Source organism: Varroa jacobsoni, unplaced genomic scaffold (genome assembly GCF_002532875.2).
Source record: "Varroa jacobsoni isolate VJ856 unplaced genomic scaffold, vjacob_1.0 scaffold_1453, whole genome shotgun sequence".
Classification (NCBI taxonomy): Eukaryota; Metazoa; Arthropoda; class Arachnida; order Mesostigmata; family Varroidae; genus Varroa; species Varroa jacobsoni.
Window position 1 is genome coordinate 41452 of NW_019214355.1, and position 24664 is coordinate 66115.

Genomic DNA, 24664 nt, shown 5'->3' on the forward strand with positions numbered 1-24664 from the left:
TATAAAGCGAAAGATACTTGCGAAAGTTTCTAGTCATATCCGTATGATGATGATTTTGTAAGACGATGCTTGATAATACGATGCTATTTATTTAGGCATTTGTTGACGTGATAAGAATCGTGCAAAATCATACAGACAATCTCTGCGTGTATGTATATATATATATATATATATATATATATATATATATATATATATATACCGAATATATTCTTCATTATTGTGTGCTCAACAAAAAAAATGAGATGTACGTATGTAAATAGAAACGACAAGGGCATGCGCGTTCAAAGAAAAGAAAATAGAATATCAGGAAAAAGCACAATAAAAAATCCGCTGAATCTAACCACTCTCAGAGAGCCATGTTTTTTGTGGAAGTTTTTTGGCGCGAAAATTAATTTTCTGACCCTGTAGATTTCACGGAAGTTCCTTCTCGGAGACCTGCACATATTTAGCTGCACGGTTTAGGTTTTCTTCTGAACCAGTTATCGCTTTCCCGAAATTAATCCTGCGCCCGCCGTTTTGAGTGTAGCAGAACGCAATACGGGGACACAGAATCATCTTCGGAGCTTGCCAGACACCTAGCGAACAAACAGGATTGTTCCCCTTTCGCTCTTGTTTTGAAATTGAACGAAAAAGCTCGTGTTGAGCTCAATTCATCTAAAAACTCCCGTCCTAAATATCAGTTCACATCGACTGACAATCAATTATAGTTGAAGCAGCTAAATACGTGACTGTGTTGCCCAGTTATCGAAAAGCATTAAATCCGGCCAAAAAGTACTGCAGACAACAACGGACCGGTTAGCACATTCGTATTGTGAGCTATTGCTGGCGACTAGAGTTTTCCAGGTTTCGATCTGTCTTTTCCCCTCGACCTTGCGCCCCCACCACAGCGCCAAATAGCAGCTGCCTCCCCTATGAATGTCGCCGGACTTCTGCTTACTGCTACCCGCTCACGCACGAATCACGCTCCAGTGGTTCCCTGCTCCCCCAGCGATTGGCCTATTCTAAATTGAGTTCTCGTGCTTATCCAAATTGTGTTGCGTTTTAAATACTCGGAGATCCCGCGGCCACAATCAGCCATAACCACAGACCGAACGATCAGACGAGATCGAGCTATGGTTCGCTAGTAGCCAGAAAGATGCTCACTCTCAACGTATCGACTTCGAGCGGAGAAAAACGATCGATGCCAGCTAATTCCGGCGATAATAATTCAACAACGATACATCGATTGTCTACAGGCTCATTATATGCGCCGCGTTACTGCGCCGTAAACACTGACTACTAAAGTGGCTTCCAGTTGTTTCTGTCTTTTGACGTGATCGTTACCACAAGCGTCTCCACTACCACTGGCCGACCTGCCTGTCCCATCGGCTCCAGCCTACGGCCACTAAACTATCACCGTAAAACAACAACTATAACCCTCCGACGACCAGATAGCGCTTTCAACAATTAGCTAAGACCGTTTGGGTATGAACCCAGCTAGGACATGTATAACGTAATTGGCAGTAGTGCGACGGGCTGCATCGACAAATGCTGCTCGATAGTTTGAAAGAGATATCCCTAACTCCTGTCGCGTATTGCCGTACGGAACGGCATTGCTCTGCAAGGTTATGTGGCTGTGGTTGTCGTAGGCCATAACCGTACATGCTTGCGGCCGCAGCATTGATTCGATACGAGTCGGCACTCTTAGTGTGAACTGCCGCGCTTGCTCGCGGGGCTTTATCTGGGATGAATGGGTGATTCGCTAGAGATGGGGGAAGCGTGAAGAAGAAAATCACCTTATCGACCGCGCCAAGCGATCTGAGTCGAATTGGCATTGAAGACAGTAGGGAAAGAGAGGCAAGAAAAGGATGATGACGAAAGACCGAAAAGAACGATGGTAGTGTTAGCAGCAGTAAGCGTCCGTCACAGTCCCGGCCGCCAATTCTTCTAACCGGGTGACGATTCCCTACGAGTGAGGATACGCCAGGCACCGGTCGCTATCATGCAGTGGTCGTCGGCTGCTTAGCCACAAAAACCAGTGGCCGAAGCAGTGACGCGGGCAAACACAGCGTCTCGACTCAGTTGCCATATTAGCTAGTAGCTGGCTAGACAACAGCCGATAGAGGGTTCTGATTGGACGCTTTTGATGTTTCACTGTATATTCGAGATGTGGATACGAGTATATATCTGGATGAAAATAACATCAGCTTCAACGGCTCGTTAATACTTACGAAGAGCACCTATGTACTAGAAACGGGAAAAACAACTTCTCTGGCAGCTTGAACCGCCGCTTCTACTGATGGCGCTGACGATGCTGGCGAGCAATGCTGACCGAAGAACGATGTCAGAGCTAGTTGTTAAAAAACAAGTAGCTCAATTCATCGACGAAGACGGTGGCGAACTGGGGGGTGACTAGAGGGCTCTAAATAGATCTAAGGTAAAAAAGACCGAGAAAATAAACCTGGGAAAATCATCTAAAGAACGCGCATTAAAGAAAGCTCAATTTGACTTGATATCTAGAAAGTATAACGAACAACGAGCTCGTTCGAAGCACCCGAGAACTAACCTGATAAAGGCCGATAGGCCGTAACCTTGAACTGTTCAAAGACACGACAATAACACTCAGGCCAAAATACGCTATGAGGCTTCCTACATCATGACGTTGCTCTAAGTTATGCTCATCGCCAGAGACAGCTTGCCAATGAAAAGGTAAACTACCGGTAATATATATATATATATATATATATATTCATAAATTGCACGAGCCCCGAAAAAAAATGGCAGCATGTGCCATTAGCAATGGCAGTGCTAGCGTACATTCATTCTATCGAGGGTGGCTGCAGCAACGGTTTGGGACGTTGTTGTATAGAAATATTTTTGAGCACATGAGTACATGAAGGGCATAGTGAATACCGCGCACTCAGTTACATAGGCAAATATTACTAAACATTTACACTCACGATAAACTCTAACCACAGTTATAACACAATATGGTGTTATGACCACAACTGACAAACCGTTATTTAGCATGTCCCCAAGAGACAACTCTGAGGTGTACAGTTTCTGGAAAGTATCAAGCAATCCATTGTTGTCATTGTTATGGCGGTCAGATATACGGCTTTTGCGGGTCAGATGCTTCAACGATGTAGCTGTCGATAATCGTCCACTCACCAATCTTCGGTTCCACTGTGAAGAAATATTTATGCAATCCGGTCGGCATCAATGTCAAGATTGATACTAGGGCCATGTGGGCTCATAATGGCCTGTTTTGGGCATCTCTGTGTAATGCCATTTTGCTGTTACCACCGATGCACCCTGGTCCACCGCCCCTATTGTACCAAGTTGTATTGCAACGGTTCTCATTGTATTATTTAGAGCCTTCGCATGGCTGCAAGCGCGCAAACTCTGTAACCGGCCACTCGCGTTTTGTCAGTTGATTACCGATGAAAAATGAAAACCATTTATGTCGCGTCGTCGCTATATTCAATAAAGCGATTACGGAGACGTGTAGCTGAGTGTGCACGTGTATCCGCAACATGCCATTTCAACTGACCGTGAAGGCTACGTGGCGAGCCGTGAGTGGTCTACCGTAGTAGATAGAACCACTTGTGCTTTTTTATTTACTACTTTTTGATTTATATGTGCATGTTAGTAGTATGTAAAAGCTTCCGTTTGTCTACTCGTTTTGTATACAAGTTATCATTTAACCGCCACGAAGGACACAACGACGAGTACGAAACGACACGGTGACGCCATCTACAGCCGGCAGTAAAGCGGTTATCATCCTCGATCGTCCACAGAGTGTGAGCCGTCACCGGACGCCACTCGACGATCTCAGCTCTCTCCGCTCTGACACTAACTAACGTCAAAGAAGAAAAAAAGAGGACGTTCGGTCGGCTGCTACACAGCAGAACGCTACATTGACGATTATAGTGGCGACAATGATTAGAGCGATAGATATCATCGCGTCTACGCTGATGCGGAACGACACGTTCCCTTTCTCATCGGCAGACCTTTCGTGTCTAATCATCAACGAAGTGAAGAGCAACAACGAACACTATCGATATAAACAATACTGCTGTTTATATCGATGTAGCTCTCGCTGTTCACTGGCTGGCCTCCTCCCGTTAGTGTTTTGCTGCTGTTCGATTCGACCTATTGTATATATATATATATATAAAGCCTTGATGAAAAGTCATGGCTTTGCTGTCTCTTCCAGCTCTAAGTCTCCCCCATAATGCACGGACCGTGTACATATTTTTGCCGGGAATAGACGGTCCTGCGCATAGACAAACGTAAATCGAGATGAATTGACGCTTCAGCCACTGGTCACGACCAGGCTGACAGGCCCATCGAGCAACCCAATCACCCAGCCATCGTATTCTGCAGCTTGACGCAGCAACACGCTGTATGGAGCGTGTTACTTTGGCAACCGGATAGCAGCAGCGGCATCCGTGGCAAATCAACGATACGCAATCCAGCCAACTACACAGTCCTCTCGAAGCACGTTCTTTAAACAGACCAGACTCAACGCTTTGAACTTTTGGCTGATTCCTGGGCTCACTGACTCCAGTAGACAGAGACGGGAGGAGTGAGCTGGTAAAAGAACCGCACCGATCGATCATCACTATCAATGTAAAACAGAGCACTACACTTGAGATGTATCGGAGCGCCTGTAGAGGCTCAGACACATTCGTAGAGCAACAACAGACAATGGCAGTGACATCATCAGCTGCTGCTGCTGCGGCAGCAGCATCGCCAACCAGAAGAGCGCACGATGGTGCGCGCTATTATCAAACGTGCAGAGGTCCCTTTCTTTCTATCCCCCTCTCTCAAGCAAAGGCAGATACAGAGCGGATAATTCGCTAGCCACTGATTAAGTGATAACACAACTCTAGCGAAGTTTACTACTGGACGCAGCGCGAATATAGGCGGTAACAAGCGATACAAACGGCAGCAGCCATAAAGGAAGCGCGCCAAACCTACAACGCAAATTCTGCTATTGATACAACTACGACTGGTACGGTTGCCGCCACCTCCACTGCAGCGCATACATCAAACAGTAACTGAGTGTTTCACTCTTGCGCTTTTTTCTGTGCAGATGTATTCGTGCGGTGACGTTACTGGTGGGGGTCGAATCGCCCAGTTTTGGGGGGCGACGACGACGGCCGCTGCCTTGCTCGCGGTGGCAGACACAAGCAACGGGGACGTGGCTGCCATAAAGTGCAGCGGTAGCAGCAGTCACAGTATTAGCAGCATGCGGCGAAACGACGCGAGCCGATGTTCTGTCTTCGCTCTACTCTAGAGCCTTTCGGTTCGTCCGTCTATCTTCTGTTCCTCGCTGCCAGCAAACCAGCCGATTTGCCGGCCGGCCTTTTGGCCTATCTACAATGTGTACCTTAATGTAGACAGTAGCAGCGGCGATCGCTTCGATGCACAGTGGCAACGGCCGTAACGATGAACTATGGCGCCGACGACGACAATTTCGACAACGAAGAAGGCAAGTGACAACAACCGCAACGCAATTCAAGGCAGAAGCGAACGATTGACACGCCGGTGCCGACAGCAGGGGTAAGGACAACAACGCCAATGTTGTCGACGACGACAACAACAACAATAAACAGCATCGAAAGGCAGCACTGGTTGGCGTTTCGTGATGGCGACCATATGAGCGCGCAACGAGTTGTCGTGAAAAAAACCAAAAAAACAAGAAGAAGGGAAGGGGCAGAAGCAAAACAGTTAAGGAAAAGTAAACAACGTAGGAAATGAAGGGATAGGGATGACTCGGGTAGATTGAAGTTGAGCGAGCTAGCTAAGCAGCCGGCAAATGAGCGAGAGAGTGAGCGACTAAATGAACAAGACGGAACAGGAAACAAACGAAGGGAAAATAAGCAGCGACGAAATAATGCTGCGGTGGCGACAGAGTCAGCGTCTTGTGGCATTGACATCTACCTTTGCCGCTACTGCATACAACAACTGCTGGGGCTGCTGCTGCTGCAATTTTTGCTGTAACAAACAACAGCAGCAACAACAGCCGTAACAACAATTCGGAGACTCCTTCCGCCCGTTCGCTCGATCGCCTGCCCGCCTGACAGTGGTACTTCTCGTCGCCATTATACAGTTGTTATTGTTGATGACGACAGAACTGTTTTTCTTGTTGTTGTCGTTGCTCTTGTTATTGTTGACGTCGTCAGCATCGCTAATAAGTACACCGTGGTAGTAACAGCCATTGTCGTCATGTTGATAGCATCACAACACACTAACAGCGTGAAGTGGCCTGAGAGACGAACGCAACAACAACAAGAACGAACGAAGACGAGCAGCAAGAGGCCTTCAGACTGCTGCTGCTGCTGTCATTGCAGCCACTTCACCATAGTCAATTGATGCGCTAGAGACGACTCGGATCACGGGGAACGTGCTCTGAAGGCATAGGAAAATCCAGACGGGTGAACAAGCGAAGATCGGTCAAATCGGGCAGAACACAGCGACGTCGAAAAAAAAAAGCAGAAAGAGAAATGACTGATGCTGCTGCTCGTGCCGTTGCTTCTTCTAGCAGTCAGCATTCCCTGTTGCGGTGGTATTCTCACAGCGTCCGAGTGGCGATTTGAGCGAATCGTAGCAACAGCAAACGAACGAGAACAGAGAAAATGAGGAAAAAGTAAGTAGAAGAAAAAAGAAAGGCTCAAGTAAAGAGAAAACGCTGATGATGACAAAAACGAAAATCCAAAAAGCGACCAGCGAACGCAGAATTGAGGAGATACCCACTACGAAAATACGAGTGCACCCAACGCTGTGTGGCAGTGAACGAGCAGATACAGACAACTGAACTATCTTCCAGAATCTAACCCCCGCTTGGCCCTGATTCCTTCTAAATATTTCAGTCCACCTAGCAGACGCACTGAGTGACTGTCCATAGAGTATCGGAGTTCACGGAGAATCACTTTACGTTTAAGGTAGAGTATATTATTATCTCTTATTGTTGGTATTGTAGCTGGTACGATTGTGGTCGTCTGGTCTCGTGAATAACCTTTCTAGAGTAGAATAATTTTTCCAGCAGAAAAAATCGTTCTGTAGAGTTGCCGTGGCGTCTTGCATTTTGCAAACGCAATATCTCGGTTGGACCCAGATGTTGACGCGCAAATAGGCGAAAAAGACGACGCGTTGACAACAACGGCAGTGGGCTACAGCAATGACGCTAGCTTCGACAACGATTTCCCTGTTAATAACAAAACTAACTGACCTAACAGATCTATGTTATCTGACTGTAACTGAACAACTACTAGCTAGGGACGTCTGTTACGAAACGATTTTCTGTAGGAAACAGCTAGAATGTATCCCAGAAAAAAAAAACAAGAGTTACGTGAAGCGGTCAACGGCTCTGAGGACGATTGAAGTCAGTTGAAGAATGACTGGGAGAGGAGTCGGCACGACGAAACTTCGACGTCCAACAGGAACTTATGAAACTTTTCTCCTCAAATACAATAGCTGTTACTATCGTGAGTCGTAGTGGTCTTTGTCTGCGACTTGTCTACCGTCTATTTAAGCTGTTCGCTCATTTGGTCGAATTCCGTGCGGCTTGCTTGGGCCTCAAGAAAAACAATGAATGCGTATTACATAATCGTATTGTACAAAAGAGACTGTGTTTAAGAGATTTCTATAGTTGTGTGCGGGAAGCTTCTCCAACGTTAGATTCGAATTCCGCTTTCAGTCGTTTTTACCTACAACAGCTAAATTGCCGCCGAACGTCACCTTGTATCTGCCCGCACTGTCACAAGATTGCGCTAGCATTGTGGCGAAAAATCTAGTACGCTATCACCGCGACATTATATTATCAGAGACCCAGGGACCGGACAGAGGTATAACGCGTCTTGTATGCTTTTCCCCGCGTCTTGTACTTTTCACGAGAAAAAATTATCATTTTATGGGTGCTCGAAGGGCAAACAGGAAGGAGATGGCCGAACTAGGCGACTCACTAGTCATCGCCTACTCTGTTGCGTTTTTGATGGTGGTACTAAAGTGTAGTATAATGCACACACCAGCGATTCGTAGTCAACGATTTCCTACTGTTGTGCGGCGGGGTGGCATTTACGGTAAGTAGTTCTGTGGTTAAGTTTAAAGGACAGAAGAAATAGCTGTGCACCGATCGAAGATAGAGATGCAGCCGGCTGTTGGTGACGACATAACCAGCGTGACACCACCTGTACAGAGCTCATCGATTGAACTGGTTTTATGGAATGAAAATTGCCTATGCAATAACGTTCGAAGGAATCAGTTCGATGCACGAATCGATGACTCTGCAGGTCAGAAGACTGTGCAGCATAGAAGGAAAACCCTTCGGGAGCGGATCCGTGCGACAATTCACTATATGGGCGGTAGGGGGTGTTGCGAATGGGAAAGGTAGGACAAAAACGTTAAATGTGAGGGAACAAAGCAAGAAATGGCCAAAAAGTAAGTGAGAGTTGACAATCCCGACACCGGCTTCAAAAAGTGCAGTAAAAAAAAATCCTCTATATCTACTTTTTATCTTCGACTGTTTTTTTTTTTACTCCGTGCTTGATTTTCTGTTTTTACTTCAGCGCTGATTTCGTTGACTTCGAATTATTATTTGGCGCGTTTTTCTTAACAGCATTTGCTGTTAGTAGAAGAGGGACATCAACTTCAATGGCGACTTTCGTGACAGGGTCCTCCACTACGTCCAACAACGTTTTTTTTTCTCCTCTTGCTCTATTCTGCCCTGTCGTCACCCCCTTCGATCCTCGCTTGTCCTTTTACCCCCCTTTCTCTGTTCTCCCTTCTCATGCAGGCGTTGCGGTGCGGGAAGCACCACGTCGAGCAAATAGGCTACACCGAACTTCTGTCATGTAATTCTGCTGCCAGCTATCAGCTGCTGTACATTAGAAATTCCACAGCCCACCTGCCGATCCACCCGTTACAAACGGAACGGGTCTGTAGCCATTAACAGAGACGAATTGCATCAATAGCAACAGTAGCGGCGGTCAGGTAAATTAGCAAATGATCGAATCAAAACTGATCTGAATTAAAAAAAAAACTGCCGCTGATCAAGCAAGCAACGCCAGCTTGTAGGCTATGAGCTAGCAGTGAGATAGAGAGTAACTATTACACCGTATATGTCGTGAACAAGAGTAATACTCATCAAACAAATTGGTGTATTCGGTGCCGGAACCAATGGAACTAAACGGGAAAGTAGACTTCGGATCAAGTGATGTTCAATGCTAAACATCGATTTCGTTGTTGAGCCCCAGAAGGAAACAAACCGAGAAATAGAAAATCTGATTTGAGCGGTTAACAATCAGATGGCCAAGTCTTGTTGCAGGTGATACCGTCAATTTGGTTGACAGTTCGCTACAACAGGTCGTTGGATTCGTGCCGTCATAGCAAATCATCGCAAAGTCTTATTGTCGCCGATTCGATTGCCATATAAGTACTTCCTACAATGGACGTAACCATGGCTTTGATGTGAGAAATTGTGATACAACAGTAAGAGCTTCGGTAGTGGTGAAAAGAAAAAAAACGTTTCGCCGCCGTAATAGAGATCAGCAAAGTGAGATGACAAACGAGGACTGGGTTTTGCCGAGAGGGGGCGACAGAATGGAAAACAACTTGACAACAAGCCGGACGGCGGACCAACCACACGCCAGATAGAAGTCAAAAAAGGTATCACAATAAACATATTAGAAAGTTGCTACCGGCACGAAGTCGTAATAACAGTGGAAGACAAAGTGGTCGTGAATTCGGTAAAAAGAGACGTTCGTCCAGCTTCTATGATTGTAGCCAACGTTGTTTTCGTGTTTCTACCTACTTCTTTCAGTGACATGATGATTCGCGCTAAATGGGACATCAGTAAATCAATATAGCTACATAACGTAGCGGATGTAAATACGTAATACTCAAGCTGTTGGCAGCGGCTCGCTATTTCTAGCGTAGTAGGAACAAAACAACAGCAACAGCAACAACAAGAACAACAGCAGCAGCAGCAGCAACAACAACAACAAAATGTAGATAGACAGTTGCCAATGGCAATTCAAAAGGGGGGATGGGGAAGGGGAGGGGTCGGAGGGCGGAGAGGTCGGAGCGGCTGAGGTGGAGGGAAGGGAAAAAGCACAAGGCAAGTAGGACTGTGCTTGTCGGAGCTCTCTACTACGTCATAAGGGCGAGTCGTTCACACAGATTGATATTTTATTAGCCGGTTTTTGTTCGATCAAATCAGTGAGTGGACGTAGATTACTCATCGAAGACGACGATGATGGCGGTCGAGGCAGTACGATGATCAAAATGCAGGTTGTTTTCGTGTCTTTTTTTGATTTAGCCACTGCTGCGACTCCTGCGGTTCGAGTGTCCATTTGTAGTTGTCTATTGCTAGCGCGCCTGTGCGCGATAACTGCTACTGTGACTGGCAATAAGTAGCCGCGGCTTCAACTATACATACATGGCACCATAGGTAGCGTGGTGTGGTCGGCGGTAAAAACGATGTTGAGATTTGTTCCGAGACAAACAAATTCATCGTCGAACGGGAACAGGAATACGAACGCACACACACTCGAGATCAGGCATCCAGCGGCAGCGAAAATCAAAAGCGATGGCCATAGAACTTCTGCCGGTCGTTGCGCTGGTGATGCCAGCGAAAAAAAAAAAACAAGCGGGAATCGTAGCCTGAACTACGGTCAGATCTGCTAGCGGTACAACGGCCAATCATCGCTACTTTATAATCTATGATATTGTAGATTCAGCGTATTGAAGTGTAGCTCAGCTTTAGCGTAAAGCAGAGGTAGTGGTTAGATTAGCGGGATACGTTTTTTGAGTGCGAAAATAACAGCGCGATGGCTGGCGCTCACCGTCACGCATAAAGTTGTGAACAGTGAACGAAAACCATGAGCGCTGACAAACAATAACACAATCCGATCTGATCTGATCTGTTTGATCAGTCGAAGATGGCGATGGTCATAATGGTGTTTGCAGAAACCCTGCAGTTCGTCTATTGTTGCAGAAATTTGTGGAAGAAAAACTAAAGTCAAAGGAAAGCATCCAGCAGACAAGATAGAAAAAAAAGAAGGTGCGTGGTCAAACTCTTCGTCAAAGTGGACACTTCACCTTGTCAATTCCTGATGAAGGCATTACCTTTTTCTTCGCCGTCTGTAACAAAAAAGAGACGAGTGTTAGTTTTCAATGAACATACGATCGATAAATAGAAAAAATATATAAAGAACATTCTCTTCTTATATAACGTCGTATGTATATGCATTCTCTTCGGCACCAGTAGTAAATTACCGTATCCAAGTCAATTAAAGTATATTGTATAATAAACGATTATAGCATTCACGGAAAATCAGAGATAAAGTCTAACAGCATTTACACACGAACTCAGCTAAGTAGCAACAATGCTAGCAATTTATTGCTAATTAATAATAATATGCGTCAATTGGAAGCGTAATAGATTAGGTTCATACCAACAAAGATAAATCACCTTATTAAATATAATAAATTTACGTTATTTTTGTCGAAATTGCTACCTCCTATTTTCGATTTACTAAGCCCTGGGAGACATATGGAATAGTTTGATCTAATCTATCTGTTCTACTAATCTATTCTCAGCTTCCGTGCTTCTCTCTCTAGCCACCTCTCGCAACACCTATTCCTCTGGTACGCACGGTAGCCCTGAACATGCGCAATTGATGGTGCCCTGATGCACCTAAACGAAGCTAACCTATCGCAGTCGACGAATTTACTGCGTCACACTACAATAACGATGATCCCGATAATGATAACAATACGGACCGCTCGTTTCTCCATTGCTTCCATTAAAATATTAGCGGCACTAGCAGTGGCGGAAGTTAATAGTTTGTTCTGCCTGCATTTTCCGCCTTTCCACTAACCTCGCTACTCGTAATGGCCACTTCTGCATTACCCCCGGTTAACCCTCAAGTTCCCTCGGGATTTACGAAGGGGTGGTCCTCGCGCCGCCTCTTCTAAAGTTATCATCTGGAAAACATTTAGTAAGGGCGTAGTCTGGCAGAGGTCTGCGAGGGCGAGTCGCCGAAAGCTCGGCACTCGTTAAGCTGCTACCCGCATGTAGTTCTTCTGATTTTGCCCCTTTACTTGTTAACGGTCTTTTTCACGCCCGCTAGTTCATCTATTTGCTGCTAGTCGGCCTACCGCATCCGCTTCTGCCATTGCTGTTACTGCTGTCACCGCGGAAAGTCTACGATTTCATCTATCTACGACGATTTGAGTTATCCGAGTTTTTAGCTTTTTAGCTCGGCGTTGTTCCCTACAGTTCCCTACAGTAGTAACAAAAATGTCGGTATCTTGCATACGTAATTGCGTTTCACTTTTCGACCTCGACGGGCCCTCACCCCCCAGTATCCCATCCAGACAAGACTTTCTTTTTTGAAAAAACTTTTTGCTCCTCTCAAAGTCCAAGTAAAAGCTGCCCCATTTGGTGTTGTCCGTTGCTAAGCGCCGGTTGGGAAGCGTCATTCTCTGTTGGCAGTATCGTTGAACAAGAGGCAGAGTCGAGGGGCGGGACGGGTTGGTATCGGCCGGCCTCTCTGCGTTGCCTTCTTTTGTTCAACGAGCCACTGAAGTCCACTTCGTGCTGCCGGTTTGCCACTATTGCATCTACTACGACCGCTACCAGGGCCTGCTGCCCGCTGTACTGACAGCTCCTGCCTCTTTCTCCACCGTACTTCTTGTAGATGTTGACCGACAGGACCAGCGCCAGAGCCATGAGCACACCAACGACACCCGGGTCCTTCATAAAGAGAAAAAAACGAACGACGAAGCCCTCTGAAAGGGCAGTAGAGCGCAACAGCAGCAGCAAGGAGAGTGGTTGGTAGCAACAACAACAACTCAACTCATTGTTGAGTTCTTGTTGTCGTGGTTGGTTTTAGCAGTACCTAACCTAGGGCAGGTAGACGGAAAGAACAAAAATAAGGACTGCATGGGGAAGTTACGAGCGTCGTAAGGAAAGGTCGCTAGCAATGGATAACGTCAGGGGCAGCAACAACAACAACCACGACAACAAAGAGGCCAACCAATGGCTGAAGAGATTTCTGTACCGCTCTTGCTTAGCAACGTAAAGGCAATGGTGGTGGCGCAGAAAACAGCAGCGGGAGATCGTTTGCTTGTTAGCACCGATGCTACTGCTGTTGCCGTCGTCTCTTGGGAGAGACTGGCCGTACATGAACATATCGTTTACCGCTGTCCGTTATACTGGGACGCCATCAAGCCCAACAATACTGCCAGCATCGCTTTCTCCAGTTTCTTTTCGTTTGACTAGTCCGCCTTTCTGTCTGGATTGCGACCTTTCGCTAGCAATAGAAAAACCGTTTACGAGGGCAGACACTGACGCCGAGGCCTGATTTCGTTTCGCTTTCTGTGTCCGACTAGTTTGCTATTTCTGCCTGTATGATCTCAACGACCCGGATGTGGCGCAGGCAGGCGGAGTAACGAACGACACACAGGCACAATAGGCCTAACTTGCACCACCTTAGAGCATTGGCTAACCCTAACGCAGTGCCGCAAAGGGTCCGTTACCTAAAATAGTTCGACCAAAACTGCTTCTAATCGAGTTAACCTGTTTCTCTGCAAATGGGAATTCGTCCTCTGTCCTTTTTTTGCCCCTGGTTTGCTTCTGGAGCACCTCTTTGGCGCTTCTTAGGATTAATAAAACAGCAGACCTGTAAACTGGTTGCTGTTCCCAAAAACAACTACTTCCACCAATTGTCCGATTAGATCATTGCATCGCATCCATGGTCGGCTGTGGTTGTGTCGGAGTGACAAATGGAATTGTCAACGGCGAGCGCACAATAAGTGAGAAAAGAAGCTCGGGGAGCAGAGGGGATTAGAAACAGATTTTTCGGGACAGTGAAGGCCACAACGAACGGAGGCACCTTCAGTAGTTTGCGCGGACGATGTAGGAGCGACGATGATACGTCAGAGAACAAACGTCGACGTCATTTTTATCGTCTGCATCGAAAAATAATGGCAGATATGGGAACGACAAGAGAAGAAAAATACAAAGTTGTGTAGGAGTAATCCAGGGGGTCGTGAGAGGAGCTATGTAGGAACGAGCAAAAAGTAAATAGTGGGGCAATCCAATGTTGGAAATGAAGAGAGGCAAGCGGAAATTGGCACGTCGGATTTTCAATATTGGTTCGATCGCTGATTCACGCGTTGATATCAAGGGGAACGGGTAAGACCGGGGATTAGAAGCACCAGTAATAAAACACTGCTCGGGTCGCAGCAGGATGATAAGGGGTTACCTATGGTCGAAGATGGCTCTCCTTCGACCAAGACGAGCGCGAGTGTAAAAGTAAACAACACAAGCGAAACACAATTCTACTTCAGTTTATAAATTTACTGCTGGCCACGTACACGTTACATAATGGACCAAAATCGATAGAAAAAAAAGATAGGCGTTTGGCGGCGCGCCGACCCTGTCTATATTCGAGTTGTCGCATGCAACCCAAATGAACACACGGATACACTCTCTCCTAGTCCGGCCATTGGCACTTTTTTTTTAATCGTCAGGCGATGATCAGATCGCCACTTCATGCAACAACCTTTTTAATTACGTGACGATCAGCTATTATCATGATGATAATGGTAATAAACATTTACTCAGTGCTGTGTTTAAGCAATAGACTGCAAAACCGACGATGCGTCAGAGATTCTCCGGAGTGAAATAAAAATCAAGGCTTGAACCGTCCGTTGCTATTGCTAAATGTTTATTGGTGTATTCACTAGCAGCGATATGTACGAAAAGAAACAGTACGAATATCGATCGTGGCTGTGCTGTTACAACGCTATACTCTGATGAAAGGTGGAAGAAATGTGGCGGCATGAGGAAAACGAAGCAATTAGCAGCAATTAGAATGTCCTCCGAAAAAAGCTGCCCTGAAGCGTCCCATTGTTGTTCCTGCTGTTACCGTTGCTACCGCTGTGGCTGTTGTTGTCGGCGCCACAGTGCAATGACCATATATCTATAAGGTATCGGCAGATTGTTCTACTGGCGATGTTTCTGCTATCGCTTTAGTTGTACCGGCTCAAAAATACCAGGGAACAGTTTCAGTAGCCGAGCGGTCGACATAAGACGCAAGGCCGCACACGGCCGATACAGACACGACCAAATGAAACGATCGCATTGTTACAGGAAACGCCAGAGCCGTCATGGCAATAATAGCAACAGTCGGCAGTCGAGTTGCAGCGTCTTCGAGCTCACGTCTGCGCTGTGCTCATGCCAATGCCGGTCGCTGCTACAGCCAAACCAACAAAAACAGCAGAAAGCAATAGTGGCTCTGACGAAGCATGAAAACAGTCGCAGAAGATCAGTCCGACTGTACAAGAAACGGAAGAGTACTGGCAGTACATGATGGAGTTGCTCTGAACAGGAATGAGAAGCTTATTGCATTGGTGACTCTCCACGTCTATAGATGCATGTTGGCAATGGTGTCATCACCAGTGCACATAAGTAGTCCTTATTGTTACTGTGTGTTAGTATAACCGTTCTGCTCTGATCAGGGGTATAACTGCTGCGGTTGTCATTTTGCAGTATCCTGTGACACCGCGCAGAGTTCTGCCTCGCTTTGTTCCATTGCTGTAGCAATGAAAGAACCTGAGCCAAAGAGGTTAAACGAGCGGATTTGATACGGCCAGCAATAAAAGTCAGCGCTATGACTGATAGTACAATAATACGATAGATATGAGCGATAGCAGCGGCAGACACAAGGAGAAGGCCGTCCGCCGTTGACTCAATGCCGAGAAGACGCCACGGGACAGCTGAAGGGCTGAACTAGTCGTAAACAGCAAACAGCAGCCGAAACTAACAGGCCACCATTAGCAAATAGCAACGAAACGAGTTTGTACTGCCACCTCATCCTGTCCTAGATGAGACTCGAGCAACGACAGCTTCGACGATCAACACGAAGAGCAACGATCATCCAATCGATCGGTACCCTCTCTGCGAGCCAGATCGCTACTATGGCTCCAACTGTGGCAATTTGTTGCTCAGCTTAAACGCCTCTGAGCGTCGTTGGCGCTGCGGCAGCAGCAGCTTGCCCCCACTGCGGTTTGCGGGGATGGCAGCAGCGGTAACAGAGCTTCGATCGAGTCGCTTTCTTTCGCCGTTGTCGACCAAAAACTAGCCAGTCCGCTTGGTCGCGACACTGTGGCCAGCGCATAACAAACATTATGCCAACAACAATAACGACGCCAACCGCAGCAGGGGCAATAGCAAAACGATTGGCGACACGAATGAGAACGTCAATAACAGCAACAACAATACAATGTGATTACGTGTCGACCGGCAGTTACGTCGATAGTGACAACAATAAGCGCCTTCTGCTGACGCCAGACCGCCAGAATTAAGAGGGGGGCTAATGGGCACATAGACCGACAGACAAAGAAAAGGACGAGCTAGTTAGACAAAAGAGAATAGTTGTATTATGAAACGAAACGAGAAAGCTAGGACCTGAAGAAGATGATGATGAGAGAGTGGCGGGGGCAAAAGGGGAGTAGATTATTCTGTTAACAATTTTATGTTTATCTTTTGTTTTTTATTATTGAGTAGCTGTAACAGCGGCAGCAGCAGTAGTAATGACCATAGTGATGATGTCAAATGAGTTGTTTTCTTTACGAGCTGCCAGTGCGTTTGTGAACATTTAGGTACGATTTGTGTAATATATAGGTGTTTTAAGGCCGCTCATTGCGTCGATCTTCCCGACGGCCGACCGTATCTATTCATTTGTAGGTGATTTACATAGCAATTTACGTGTGCTGTGTGGTTAAATACGGGAGAGAAGGTGTTTTTGATATATATACGCGTTCTCATTATAGTGTTGACGCACAATAGAGAAGTCCAAATCGTTCAAAAGCGAAGACAGGGAGGTGGTAGATGCCAAATTACAAACACATAGAGACCCGTCGCTTAAAAGGAAAACATCAGATGGCGTATATAGTGTTTAATAGGTGTAATATTAGAATAGCTCACAGTATAACGGTAAAAGTAGTCAGGACTTTCCTGAAAAAACAGCAGCAACCTTACCAGTAGCAATGACTGCAGCAGTACGAGTTAAATTATACACAGAAAAAGTATGTATATATATATATATGTATAATACGCATGGCTGGTAGCTTTCGTTGTCTGCGTGATTTACTACTGTCAATAATGAAATATTGGAATGTAATGTAGCTGCGGCAACGACAGCATCAATTTAAATATGAAAACAATTTATTTATTGTCAACTGACGGAGATAGACAGATAGGGATGAGCGCCAAGCTTTGACAGCGAAAGTGATTGTGCTGCCGATGGTGGCGCCGCCAGCAACGGCTAATCAAAGAAATCACAGCAAGCAACCACACCGGCATCGTCGGCGACCACATCTTATGCTTAACTCTGCCGGTGTCGATCAGAATTGCATAGCAACGAACGGTAGGGCTACGGCAATTCTGATCGACTCTGCACGTAGATATCTGTCGGTGGGAGCATTGATCTGTCTGCCAGGTCATCTCTGGCCTGATACGGCTTCTTCTGGCGTTACTGCTAATGATGATTGTGGCAATTGGCGTCGATGCCATCCTCAATCGTATAGCTTTACGCCAGATAGTGTCTTGCATGGGGGTGAATGCTGGCACACTTGTTGCCACTGAACATCCCAGAAGGGGAGCGATCATGGACGGATACGTCTCTCGAGATGCCTGGATTTCGTCTTCGTCGCCGACCTGTCTATTACGCGCGACGGCATCAGGCACGGCAAGCAAAACACGTAAAGAGGTAAAGTAGCGAGGCATACCGGAACATAGTAGTACGCGACTAAACAGTACAATCAATCCATACTAAGACCAGTCGTACCTGCTACTTGTATGCAAACGCATAGCAGACTAAGTGCGTGTTTAACAATCGATGAGCTCTCACGACCGCCACTGCCGCGACTGGTAAGAGCAAAGGGAAGGCCATCCGATTCATTTATTGACAACAGTGATAAAGAGAAGGAGGATGAGACGAAGCGAAGCGATCACCTACGAAACGAAAATTCAAACGCCAATTGTATCTATAGCAGCATAACGGATTACGGCAGTGTTACGGTGGGGAATAGACCCTCATACGAGCTCGCAAACACAATCTGAGATTTTGCCATCGAACCAAAAAGAGCAGATGCATCAGATCGGTTATGGCAGCTCCAGCACTCAAAAAATCAATAACGGCGCTTTGTACAAAATAGGTATGTAGCGGTACTTCTAAATCCTAATGGTAAACGCACGTAAATGAGCACACATGGACTCGCGCACATATCATCCTACTCGTCCACAATCGGGCTCAGACATCGATGCGCACTTCATTTTGCTTTAACAGCAACGGCTAATAGATTTTACTAGCAAACTCATTGGACAATCTCAAAAAGATTTTGATCATAACTTTTATTGTTGGCTTAACGACAATATAAAGGACAACTCGGTTCGGTAGACCATGAAGAGTAGCGCATCATCATAAAGAGCAGATACTCATCTTTCGGTGATTACATACACCTCATAGTACATGCTACTGAACGCACGAAACGCAATTTGTACACGAACAGAGTCGTACATGACCTTGTCTCTTCGGAACTCCCTTCTCAGGATGATATTTGTTATTTACATTGTCTGATCTTTGGGTCAATAGGCCCATATGTAACAGAAGCTCCGGAACAGTAGATAAGTCATTCGGGCTGTTGAAAGCGCGATCGATAACAGCCAATGTTCAAAGCTTGGCCAGATGGTCGCTTGGACGCTGCGATGCCCTTCAACAACTCAATATTACAAGGCATCGTTAAGAGATCAATGGCCGAGAAGCAGCCGGTGAAAAAGCGAGATAGCAAAAAGTGAGGGTGGACCCATTAAAATAAATTTATATATATATATATACAGATAGATTTATCCCAGAGCAAAGCGGCGTATATGTAAAGCGTAAGTGGTCCACAAACAGTATATCTGTACGCTAAGCTTTGCTAGATAGGGATTTACACATATATTCAAGTGTAATACTTCGCAGTGTCCCTGGGTGCTGCTAACAGAGGGAAATTAGGAAAACAGTCGTTGACGAAGTCATCGATCAACGATCGAAAGACTGAATAAATTAACGGCATGATTACTAAATGTGTAGGACAATCCTCCATACATTGAATACCAAAGTGCAGAACATTCATTGCAGAAAGAGAGACGAGCACAGTAAATAATGGCTAACTATCGAGAGAACCTGTACATCAAGGCTATGACCAAATAAAAAACCTGCTTTTATCGCTCCATTAATATCATTTAAGCTATACGTAGCGCACCCGATAGTTAACAGAAGATTGGGCATCAACGAATTTATCGAGCAGGTGTTTTTTCTCGCAGGAAATTATCCGTCTGATAGTAATTGTTGCTCACGGGTGATCGTCATTAAGAACATATGCAAATATATATTTTTTCCTCTGTATTTATTTCTCTGTCGAAAACGATTAGAGTCTTTCCGTTCTCAGCGCATGAGGCCTAAAGGAACGTCTACGTTCTACCATTTTATCTATATCGTGTGCGAGCGTTTGGCCTATGATTAACTAGGTCATTCACTTAGTCGTAACCTTAAAAACAAACGTTGATCATGACCACTATAAATCATACGTGGATTTTTGATATGGAAAACATTAGCCTTTGAATCCCAATAGGATTCCAGCTCGTTTGGTGACGACTGTCGCCCGTCCGTGGGTTCAAAAGGCCAAAAATGAGTCGACACTAAATAAGTGCTAAAATATGCAAATGGATAGGTCAAAGGGACGGAAAACTGTTTAGGCCATGCTAAACGATAGCCTTCTTGGTCTTTCTTTGCACGGGTGCAATCAATTCATTAATCTAGCCACGCTCTATACGTAAGGACTTTCCTGGCTAATCAGCTCAATAGTCACCGAATGCGAACTATTGAACCCCTACTGTAGTGCAACTTTTTAAAAAGTTTTACAAAAAAAAAAAACAAAAATAACACAACAAAAAAAAACATATACACAAGATTTGTTTCGTTTTAGCTGTCAAAAAAATAGTAACACAACCTTTCATATTGTATATTCAACGGCAGAAATAACGTCACGGCAGCAGTGATCCGAAGCACCAACAAGAGCATCGTCGCCGCTTAGACAGCACTGCATTCTACTGCGATCATCCCCATAACAATAGCAACATTTGCAACCAACTCTGCCCGTGTTCGCCACTAATCTAAATAACAATAATGTAATCATGCGTAAGCATAAAGAGAACGAAGCGACAGGGCAGAAGACAACGAATCAGAAGTCTATTTGCCATTCTTCCCAGCGTCTTTATTATTTGCCACTCCCGCGGTATTAATTTTCGTTATGGCGGCTGCTGCTGCTGCTGCCGCCGCCGCCGCCGCCGCCGCCGCCGCCGCTGTTGTTTTCCGAGCTGTTGCCATGTTGTTAAACACCGTCAACGAAGTCAACGACGGAGCTTTGACCGACGCAGATGGGCTCCTGGAAACAGCAGCGCCATCAGCTTCGTCGGCTGGCAGCCTTATCATCGTCGACAACACGTTCTCGGCGTTCGCCGGCACTTCAACGCTGCGGAATTCACTCGTTCACTCTCTCCCTTTCTTCCTATACCCCTGTCCCGCTTCCCCTTTCCTCTCCGCTTACATCTTATGAATATTCTATAGGCATTGTTATAGAATCGCGATACATGGTTACGAATTATGGCTAGCGTCGGCGTTTAGGTGTCCGTTAACCGTCGATTTTACTAATATCACCACTTATCGTTGGTAGCATTATCATAGTAGCAGCAGAGTTAGACAAACGCTTTCCATCTCATTCATTTTGAGCGATCTTTTGCCGTTATTGCTGATTCGACTGGTGGTGACTGCTTCTGCTATTAAATGAACGAAGGCCAGCTCAGTAACAGACAATGGCCAGTGGTCGACCGCGTTTGAACACTTCTGTTATAGCCGCTAATGATGGCAATGGTAGTGATGACGGTCGGTGCTGGGTTTGGCGAAGCCAACCGGGCCTAGTGATTACACAGGGCCCGCGAGCGGCTAGCAGCGGCCAGCAAACATCGAACAAGTAGGGGGTCCCACCGCACAGACGACTTCCAGCGGCGGCGGCAGAACACTAACAATGGCGACGATAACTTTCATAGGACGAAACTGAGTCGCGGCGACAGTTGTAGCAAGAGCAGTAGATATCGCAATTGCAAGAACAACCAAATAATCAGATCGATAAACGCAGTCATAATTTCCTTGCGACGGCGTCGGGGCGGTGAGGGTCAGCGAGTATCACATGTTAATGATAGCCATGTCGTCTGTCGGCAGTGATTCCGGCAATAGTGTATTAGAGGCGTTGCATTTAATCGAGTTGTTAGCAGTAGAAGAGCAATGGGTCAGCAATGGTGACCGTAAACTACGGCAATGTGTTTCGCATATAACCAGTATTCGGAGATCCTTGTGTGCTACCATTCAGACATTGAAGTTTGAGAAGTGACGACAGTGGGCGCCAGTCGCGTTTAGGAGAATGATTTTGATTGAATAGAATGTAAACGCACGCGGATCTAGTTAAAAGAGACAAAATCTCGTTGCTGTCATGTGGTCTAACATCATAGCCGTCCGCATAAACATACAAGCTAGCTACAATGTCACACAACAGGCTTGCAGCATGTTCACTTAAAGAATGATTAGGTAGGATGAATTGGGTAGGAAGTGTTTTGTAATAGGCCGCTAACAGGTACGCACGAAATCTTTGCGGGTGGATGTTTTTCTTGTGGTCACAAGTGGCATTACGCGGACGTGTGCAAGCGAAATTAGCTACTAATACTACAAAGAATTTATTTTTAATGCTAGACGCAAAATATCCGTGCTGACTTAACAGTCTGACAAATAGCATAATAGTGTCCAACACCGTGTAATTTCCTTTATTAACGGTCTGCATTTTGTCTTTTTTCCACATAAATTTGACGTTCGCTTCTTATTCGATGGCAATCTGCCATCTATCTGGCTATCTATTGCACTGGTACCCTTTAAGAGATCCTGTTGTCCTAGCCAATCAAATCAGCCGCCAACGGGCGCCCCGCTCCGATAGACTCCGAAGGCCAATCCAACAGATGCCACCACCGCCCGCTCCGTGAGGCGACTATTCACCGTCACAACGACAGCCGCTGTGCTGCCACCGGCTCCTCGTAATAATAATAATTGTGTGCGTGTGTTGATTTAATTAGCGATTATCCCACGCACTGCCGCTGTCATAGCAGCCACACCGCTCTCGAGGGTCCCGATGCTGCATGTCACGGAACAATCACCGGCCGGCTGCTATAATGGGCACCGCCGCAATCGGCACTCAATGAGATCGCGTTCACTGTACGAAGACGCTATTAAAGTTGATCTCTCTCTCTCTCTCTCTTCACTCCCCCCTGTTACACCCTCTCGTTTTTTACGAACAACTTCGTCTACAGGTAATGCCCGAGATAAAGACAAATGGACGCGCGATTTGCCCGCGTCACCACTTACAGCACTGAACGGCCGATTGCAGACTGTGGCGATAACAACTACGTATGCCTAGTTAGCGCAACGGTAAAAGTGATAGCAATAGTCAAATTAACAAACATCGATGACGCCGCTGCCGCTGCCGCTGCCGCTGCCGCCGCCAGCGGAAGAAACAACAACAACAACGTGTGATGACGGCGGCAGACCGCCATCCCGCGCTTTTCGGGCCTAATACGGATCCAGATTTAGATGCCACAAGCTCCCGTCCAGCTGGGAGCAACAGCACCACCAAGCGGCAACCTGGCCAACGGTGGTGAATAAATGATTATCAAATTGAATTATCTCAAACGCCACGAGAGACATGGCCATTGCCGCTGGGTTTGGGCAGCCGCGGCGAAGCCAGCCAGAGAAGCCAAGCCGAAAAGCTGTCGAGCGGTTATTGCTGGTGATGATCTTTGTTGACGTTATTTCTGGGCTACATATCGGTGCGGCCAGCGCAACACAAAAACGGGTATCTCGATATTTCCTGTCGTTGTGTGTGTGTGTGTGCGTGCGTATAGAAAAACGCATTTCTGACGCTATTTGAGTGTCTAGTTAACGAGGACAATTAGAACTACCTGTTACTATTTGGTCGTGGAAGTAGCGAAGTCTTCGTTATCGCTACTGTTTCTGCTGTTAATCTTGCTTTGCGGCAGAGTCAACATGCATAATGGACCCATGTTTATCCTTCGCATTTGTTAGATGCTCCACTGATGGAAGAGTGAAATAGTAATGACGACGAGCGTCTTAACAAGTTAGTGGTTTGGCAACAGCTCACTTCGTCTGCAGCTAAACGGCTCAAGGATGATTCTGTGCTTCGCGAGTATTTATTTCGACGGTGGTGATGATGATGACGATCGTCCAGCCAGTTGCTGCCTACCGGATTTGCCTATCTATCTAATTAATTACGTTGGCTCCCTTTTCCTAGTTCGCAGCGGTGATACTGACAGAAGTAGTAGTAGTTCTTTTTTCCGATTAATCAAGCCCAATTTTTTCCAATTATCAGTAAATATGTCGCACGAAAATTGCTAAATATTGGAATAGGTTAATTGAATCAAAGGTTTTACCCCTTTTCCCGAGTAACTACTCACTAAAACACAGCCGGTACCGTGTGGCCGTCACCGATTTAAGATGTCACAAGGTAGCGTAAGCTGCGATCGCTGATTTACAGTATAAATGCGAGCTTTACGCGAAGCTCATATCTACATATCGTAGAGAAATACAACTCCCTCTAGACACACAGACAGATACACGTATATCGCGAAGTCTCACCACTATAAAGAGAGAATGGGAAAGAGAGATACAACGGTGACACTTTAACAGCGACCTGGTCCTTCTACTGCATGGCTGGCAAACGCTCCGACCCCACGAGTGCAACGGAGATTACAATCTGCGTGATGGTAGTAACCTACGACTGGTGAGAAAGACATTTTTGGACCGCGTTTGTTAGCCGGCGCTTAATGGCGACAGATGTGAGGTGCGTACGTACAAACCACGAAACGACGGCCGGACAGGTAAAGTGCAGAAGCTTGCAATAGCGGCACACTGGCAAACAGAGCCGTAAAGCAATGTGAGTTGCCGCGCGCCGCCGTTGTTGCTGTTGTTGTTGTTGGATATGATGACAACAACACGGCCTAGGCGAAAGCAACCGCACCGCGGCAACATAATAATGATCACATATTAGACAGCTAAAAGCGTAGAGGAATTAAGGGCGACAGATAGTGGGAAGAGGCTCGAATGCGAATAGGGGTGGCAGACAAATCAGATCGTTGCAGATACGGTCGCTAAAGGAACAGGGTTTCCTAACCGCTTCAATTGACCCGCGTATTGTACCGCGGCTGCTGTCACTGCTGCAACCAGCTGTAATACTCAAATAGTACTACATATTCAAGTAACTAAGTGTAGTACTTATATCTTATACTGAAGTAACATGTCTCGTAGAGCGAGGCAGTGGCAAACGGTAAAGAGCAGGAACTTGTGACAAAGACCAGCAGCATACCCGTCACCACGACCAACATGAATCACTTGACTGATATCTAACTCCCCCCAATTAGTTACCTGTAATGATAATAGCGGTAACGACGTTAGTGGCCAGGTAAAAGCTAAAACCGGCGAAGAAAAAACGCTAAGGGTTA

The 24664-nt window shown here is 46.1% G+C and overlaps 1 protein-coding gene across 2 annotated transcripts in view; it reads right to left on the reverse strand.

Annotated features, from left to right (window-relative positions):
* Window positions 1-24664, reverse strand: part of gro (TLE family member transcriptional corepressor groucho) — a 60630-nt gene that overhangs the window by 29972 nt on the left and 5994 nt on the right. Inside the window, exon 2 of one of the 2 annotated variants that reach the window (XM_022850255.1) lies at window positions 11119-11133. In XM_022850255.1, the coding sequence (XP_022705990.1) occupies window positions 11119-11133 (15 nt within the window). Of the gene's footprint in view, window positions 1-11091; window positions 11134-24664 lie in introns of both variants that reach the window. The other variant, XM_022850254.1, reaches the window with a different exon arrangement.